Below are 7,010 nucleotides of genomic sequence, written 5' to 3' on the forward strand. Positions count from 1 at the left end.
GAATGATAACTGTCTTAAATTATAAACATAGATCCTGAAGAAACGTTTCAGAAAGAGGATAAAAGTAAAAATAGGACTGCTTTTAATGCCTGAACTAAGGGCTTGAGCAGTTTCCATGTCTAGAGTGGAAGTATTAAAAACGCAAAGACGTCTTGCCTTTTCTTACCAACCTACCGCCAAGAACCCAGGAGGGCAGCAGTGGGCTAGAAACAGGGTTTCTGTGCCAAATTCTGAAGACAGCCTTTTCCGAGATAATTGGCCTGCAGGCCTGTTCCCTGTTCTGGTGTGCTTTTGAGCTCCTTGCGCAGTTCCACCAGGTACAACAAATGCGCCCATAAAATCTGACTTTGAGCCCTGATGAAATTTAATCCTCTGCAGAACGCCTCCTCTCTGTTTTATTAAGTGGGAGAGAGCAGGAGAGTTTCCACAGGATTCACAGAGTTTGTCTGTATCTTAATTATCCGAGATCTGATTTCCAAATCCTTCTCAAACAATTTATTTCTATGAAGATATATTTATGCTCATTCCGGAAACCTTCCCCATTTCTAGAAAAAGCTACGCATCTTCTTCTTTCTCGACTTCTCCTGTCTCCCTCCGGGTGAGGATTTCAAAGGGTCTGTGAGTTGAGAACCCTAAGCCAGGTCTCCCCACGGCGTCCTGGCTAGTCCCGGCGCCCTGGGCCGGAGCATCTCTCAGCCGCAGCGCCCCTTGCCAACCAACTCTGTCCAACTTTCCTTTCAGACTCCAGCAGGGGCGTCCTCCAGGCAACCGGCTGCGGCAGGCAAAAGCAACCTCGGCTCGCAGACCCCCGAGCTGAGAGCTCAACGCCGGTTGAACAGACTCACCCGCGCAGCGCCCGCCGGCCCCCTCGCAGACGGGAAGGTTCCAGAGCTCGGCCTTGAGCTCCGCCGCGCCCGCCCACCCTGGGTGTCTCGCGCCCCGACGCTTCCTCCCCCGACCCCAAGTCATCCCAACTCCCATCCTCGCCACCTCTGGGGCAGCTCAACTAAGCCGTGTCCCTTCCGTTGCAACCGCGTCCGACCACCCTCCCAATCCCCAGCACAACCCTCAGCGAGAAAGCCCAGCTGGGTCTACCCAGTTACACCGGTCAACGAGGGTCTCCAACGCCGCCGGCCGCCCTAATTCACGCTCATTCATATTCATTCTCTTTTCTCTCTGTCCCTCTTCCTTTCTCCCCAAAGACTCCTAACTAGGCAGGCCGATCCTCCGCAGCGGCACTCCCTTTCATTCTTCCCCTCCCACCACACACACACACTCACACACACACACCCGGACCCAGACAGCCCACTCCACTTTCCAGACGCCCACCTCCTACATACTCCCCTCCCCTAAACAGACATTCACCCACTCGCCATCTGTAGCCTCCTTCCGCCCCCCGCCCCGCCCGCCTGGCTCCCCCTCCCCAAGAAGCAGACCTGCACAGTGGGACCCAGGGACCCCCGCCAGACGCTCGGGTCGTGCACGCCGCACTGACCTCGGCCCGCCCCGCCGGGAAACTAACAAAGGCGGGCGAGAGCCCGGAGCCCAGGAGCCGCGAGCGGCGGCCGTGGGGCCAGGGAGCCTGGGCCGGGCCGGGCGGGGACTACTCCGGAGTCAGGAGGCAGCAGCTGCGGAGGAAGCGGATCCCTGGCAGTCAGCGCCGCTCGGACGCTGCCGGCACCATGGGCTGCTGCACCGGACGCTGCTCGCTCATCTGCCTCTGCGCGCTGCAGTTGGTGAGTGCCCCGCGCGCCCCTGCCCCAGTACATGTCCCTGCTCCAGGACCGGCCTCTCAGGCTCCCTCTGCGGTTCCGCAGCTCCAGGCAAGGGGCGAAAGGGTGAGCAGGGCGCTCCGCCCGGGCGCTCCGCCCGGCTCCCAGCCTCCTCGCTGCCCGGCTGGGCTCGCACTGCTCTCCAGCCGCGGGCACTCGCTGGGTCGCCCCTGCCCTGCGGGAGGGCGCGGTCTCACCCCCGGTCTCGCGCGCCGGGGTTCGCCGCGCTCCCGCCGGGCGTCGCCACGCGGTCCAGGGGTTGCTGTCCAGGCGCCGGGGGAGTGAGCGATTTCCCTGCCCCTTGATCCGACACCTGGCTTTAGCACCCTCCGAGTTCGTGACGAAGTTACACGGGGACTTGCGGGCTCTTTCTTCTTAGGATGATTTCCAGGAATGTTGCTTAATTACACAATGTGTGTGAATGCCCAGGTTCTGAGGAGACAGAAGCTTCCTCAACTCTGTTAGTGAAGAGTGAGGTGGTTCTTACCTTCAGCAGGTTGAAAGGTGATGGTTAAGGAGTCTGGGACCTCCAGGAAGGAGATCAGGCTGTGTGCTTCAGCCCCGCCCTTCCAATTCCGCTTTGGATTTTATTGAAATGTTGCATGTTCAGGCGGCGACGGACTGACAGCTGTCATCAAGGAGAGAACAGAGTGAACCGGCTCCATTGGCGCGGTGCCTTGCAGAGGGAGTGTGTGTAATGGGAAGTTAGAAACTAGAGTGAAGGAAAAAGGGCCTTTCAGAGCAGAGCAAATGCTCCTCTTAATCCCTTTGGATCCTGGACTGGCCCTGTGGTCTATTCCATGGTCACTTGAGGACAAGGCCATAGACCTTTTGAGTCAAACGTGTGTGTGTGAGAGATTAATAGACATCTCCCTTGCGTTATACCTAAGACAGATTCTGAGTGCTCTGCCAAGCTTTCTTCGAAGCACTGTATTTTTTTTCGAGTCACAAATATAAACCTAGTATATTTTGACAAGCGAGAGGAAAAAGCTTGCAATGAACTTTACTCAGTAATGTCATCCCTTGCAAGACTTATGAACTGAGATATAAAATCGTGCTTTTTAGTAGTTAGTCCTTGTTTACATGAAGGTTTTAGAATGTTTTCACTTTTCTCTTGCCTCAGTGTTCCAGTCTCCCATGAAAACCTCACTTTGGATGTGCCCTTCATTGTTCACATAATGCATGCGTAATTTATGTATTCGTAGGTTTGAAATCAGTGACCACTTTTTAAGTCTAATGGATAGTGCCTTCTGTCGTGTGAAATACTTGAATGAAATATATTTTATAGTTTTCTTGAAAAATAATTTTAAACATTTACAATATGAATGTTTTCTTTCACTGAGAAGGCAGGAGCTTGATTTGTACTTTGGTTTTAGAAAGGGACATGGTTTGTAAGTTGGAAAACTGACTAAACATTGAGTCAACTCTTGATTCAATGTAAGATTATGGATAGGCAGCTGGATTGCATAATCTATAATGCATAATATCTATTTTGCATGGAAATAACAAGTAAGGTTTTTATGTAGCAGATTTATCAATGCAATTATGATTTTCTTAACAGGCATTGTGATGATAATGTTTTTGAGATTTCATCCATCAGCCAAGCATGCCCCTCTTTCCACTTTCTCAGTTGATACTTATTTGTCAAAGCTTATCTTAAAATTCCATTTTTTAACGAAGTCTTCCTTGGTGCTCCAGGTAAAATCCCTTATATTCCTATATTCCTTATATTCATAGCACTTCACTTTTTCCTCTGTTAAAAAACATTTGATATACTCTTAAATAATTTTAGGTTATTAATACATATTTCTCACCACTAGATTGTAAGCAACTTGAGGGTAGGGACCATAGTATTAGTGACCTTTGCAAACTCTGCAAGTTGTTAGAGCTCATATTAGGAGCTGAAACATATTTGCTGAATTTCTGATAATACATCACATTTGCAATCCATTCAGGGTTTTGACATAAACATTTCTTTTGACTTTTAAAACTATCCTGTGAGGTAGATACTCATTTCATTTGTTTGCAGGTGAGGAAGTTGATATTCACAGAGTTAAACAATTTTTCCATAATCAGTAGTTTTTGGACGGTAGAAATATTGGGATGATGGTAAGCATTTAACAACTGGATTGTAACCAAAACAAAACATATGTATATATTCCATTATAATATCATACAAGATACTCTTCTTTATGTAAAAGACGTGTAACTCTCAGTTGACAAATGATTAGCAGTAGTAAAGTATGTAATAGTCTTTAGTGTGAATTCCATACAGCCATTTAATGTTGGCAGAATCTTTTTGCTGAGTTTGACAAACTCTTGGTTTTACAGATGTGACATGAATGCTGGTGAATATTTTTGTTTGCTTTAAGAAGAGGAAAGTGAAAATTGGAAGAAAATATTAGAACTTTACTTCATCAATTACATGAACAGATTCTTGGCTGAACTGGATAATAGTTTTTAAATATTTAAAAATTATTTCCTCAGTTTCTTTCATGCTATTGACAATGTAATGTCTATAGACATGACACACTGTTAGGTTTAATATGCATTACTTAAAATATTTCTCCATTATTTAAAAAGCCTAGACAATCAACAAAACAGTAAGCAACCACTGATTTGTGGAGTTTGCCAAATTCTTTGGTGTAAATACTTCCATCTTGACCAATTTCAAGTTTACCTTTATATAGCATTTCCATCATATACATAAGATAGGCATAACCTCAAAAGCATTGGTAAAGTAAAACACAGCAAAATAATTCGGAAGGAATAACTCTGTTAACTATTCAGTATCTTGGCTTTTAGTAGGATTTCTTTAAATTTAAGTTTACATAATTTATTTTTTAATAATGGCTGTATTTAACAACTTGCTCACAAAATTCCTAAAAATCTAACAAAACCAATTCTAACTCTGAGCCCATATAAGCCTGCTTCAGCATATCATAGGGTAGAGATCCCTGTTTCCCAGATCTGGTGCACTTTCTACTGAAACCAATTGTCTTTTTTTGCCCTTTTATGTTTTTTTCTGCTTCCACCAGCTATCAGACAATGGAGGTTATGAGGCAGTGAACTAACGAGGGTGTTGAAAGAGGATGACATTGGGAGAACACGTCTGCTGAAGACAATCTACATGCTCATGACTAAGGCTTGACTGGGAGGTCATCAAATAGATGGTACATTAGCTCCTCCTAAGAGTTAAAGGAACATATAAAAGCTTTTCATTATCTTATTCCCATTTCATCTGAGCTACTGTCTGGAGTGGGAAAATAAAAACTCAAATTGGGAAATTTACTTGGAGCAAACATGTCCTTTTCAAGCTAGTATTTGTGGATGAGCTTTTGTTTGCAAAATCTCAGTCATTGTCTGCCTTTCTCACCCCACTGCTCTGGCTGTCTTTCATCATTAGTTTTTCTCCACGCTTCTGCCCTCAAGGTGTTTGCCCCATGGTTTTATGTTTGTGATCTTCCTGATTTTCCTAGATGAAATTAAAGAGAAAATGAAAAGTATGAATACAGTCCCATCAAAAACTATGTGAAATAAATGTTTTTTTTAAGGAAGTGATTCGTTACTGTGTCACTAATCCATCTAGTCATCCAAGAGCCTTTAAGTACATTTTTTCTTTGTAAGGATACTTTCAGTTTTGCTTGTTTTATAATACTGTATATACTTATTATTAGATAGGTGTAATCTATACATAAAAAGAAACACTTGATCATATGCGGTTAGCACATTCTTTTCAGGTACCGCTTTTAAATAAACCTTAATGCATGATTTCAAAGTCTGACATGCCACATCTCATTTCAGAGCCATTTTCTGAGAGTAGCCTCAGTGAAGCACTAACTAATTTTGGCAGGCATTGTTCCCACAGAGCTTTAGACATCTTTCCAACCTCACAGAGGTCAGACTCTGGCATGTTCAATGCAACTTTGGCATGTTCAATGCAACTTTGTCTCAGGATGTTATTATTACCCATGCACATTCATTGCACCTTTCGTCACTTCAAGGTAAAAGTCTTACTATTAGACCTATGAATCAGGGAAATAGAACTCAAAACTTTCACTGGACATATCTGTGGTACCAGAACCCTACAAAATTTAGAGAAAATAGGCAGCTTTTAACTCATAGATGAATATTTTTTTATTGTAGAGAACATCTGACTGGGTACAGTGGCTTATGCCTATAATCCTAGCACTTTGGGAAGCCAAGGTCGGAGGATTGCTTGAGTCCAGGAGTTCCAGATCAGTCTGGGCAACATAGCGAAACCTTATCTCTACAACAAATTTAAAAAAATTTTAGCCAGGTGTGGTGGCTTGTGCCTCTAGTCCCAGCTACTTGGGAAGCTAAGGTGGGAAGATCGCTTGAGCTCAGGAGATCGAGACTGCAGTGAACTATGATGCCACTATTGCACTCCAACATGGGAGACAGAGTGACACTCTATAAAAACAAATAAATAAGTAAGTAAGTAAATAAATAAATAAATAGGGAACATTCTCTCAAATTAAAAAAAAAAAAAACCAGCATTTTTTTTCTCACAGTGGAAGCGAAGTTTAGTTAAGTTTCTTTCCATACCACATTCAAAGCACTTGTGAGTAAAGCACCTATGACAGTAGAGTGCTGAGATAGATGTGTTAAGAGGTGTCTGTAGGGGGGTGGTGTAGCTGTGGTAACATGTTTTTAACTAAGTACTATGAAAGATGCAGCTCACCTGCCATAGATATTGGACAGCAAATGCCGAAATATATTTCTTTTACTCTGTATTTATACTGATACTTTGGCTTTGACATGGTTTTAATTTTAATAGTTATTTTCTTCTCCTCTGTAATATAATTCTTAATCATTTTGTTTCCGTTCTCTTTCTTTATTTCAACACTGTGGTTCATGTTATGAAACTTAGAAAAGAGAAAGGTTAGTGAAATTCAAATTTTATCTACTAATGAGACTTGAGTTATACTGTGACTGGTATTGAAACCATTCTGCATTAGCCAATACTGAAGGGTTACATCATGAGTAACACAATGAATTGTGGTGCTTGGGTATTGTGTGTGTGTGTGTGTGTGTGTGTGTGTGTGTGTAAGTGCAGCAGATGTGTTTGGATACATAAGGGTTCTGTTTTAGATACACCGAAGTCCTAATTCCCCATACCTCAGAATGTGATTTTATTTGGAAATGTGGTTTTTTGTTTTGTTTTTTTTTTTTTTGGAGACGGAGTCTCCCTCTGTCGCCCAGGCTGGAGTGCAG

At 43.9% G+C, this 7,010-nt stretch overlaps 1 protein-coding gene across 2 annotated transcripts in view; it reads left to right on the forward strand.

Annotated features, from left to right (window-relative positions):
• The first annotated feature begins 1,237 nt into the window (after positions 1-1,237).
• Positions 1,238-7,010, forward strand: part of NKAIN3 (sodium/potassium transporting ATPase interacting 3) — a 751,259-nt gene continuing 745,486 nt past the window's right edge. For both annotated transcript variants that reach the window (XR_001889502.1, XM_017893482.1), the window contains exon 1: positions 1,238-1,736. Coding sequence is in view for 1 of the 2 variants with exons in the window: in XM_017893482.1 (XP_017748971.1) it covers positions 1,683-1,736 (54 nt within the window). In the remaining variant the exon portion in view is untranslated. The remainder of the gene's footprint in view (positions 1,737-7,010) is intronic.

This window comes from Rhinopithecus bieti, unplaced genomic scaffold (assembly GCF_001698545.2).
Source record: "Rhinopithecus bieti isolate Rb0 unplaced genomic scaffold, ASM169854v2 scaffold_21726, whole genome shotgun sequence".
In the NCBI taxonomy this organism is placed as follows: domain Eukaryota; kingdom Metazoa; phylum Chordata; class Mammalia; order Primates; family Cercopithecidae; genus Rhinopithecus; species Rhinopithecus bieti.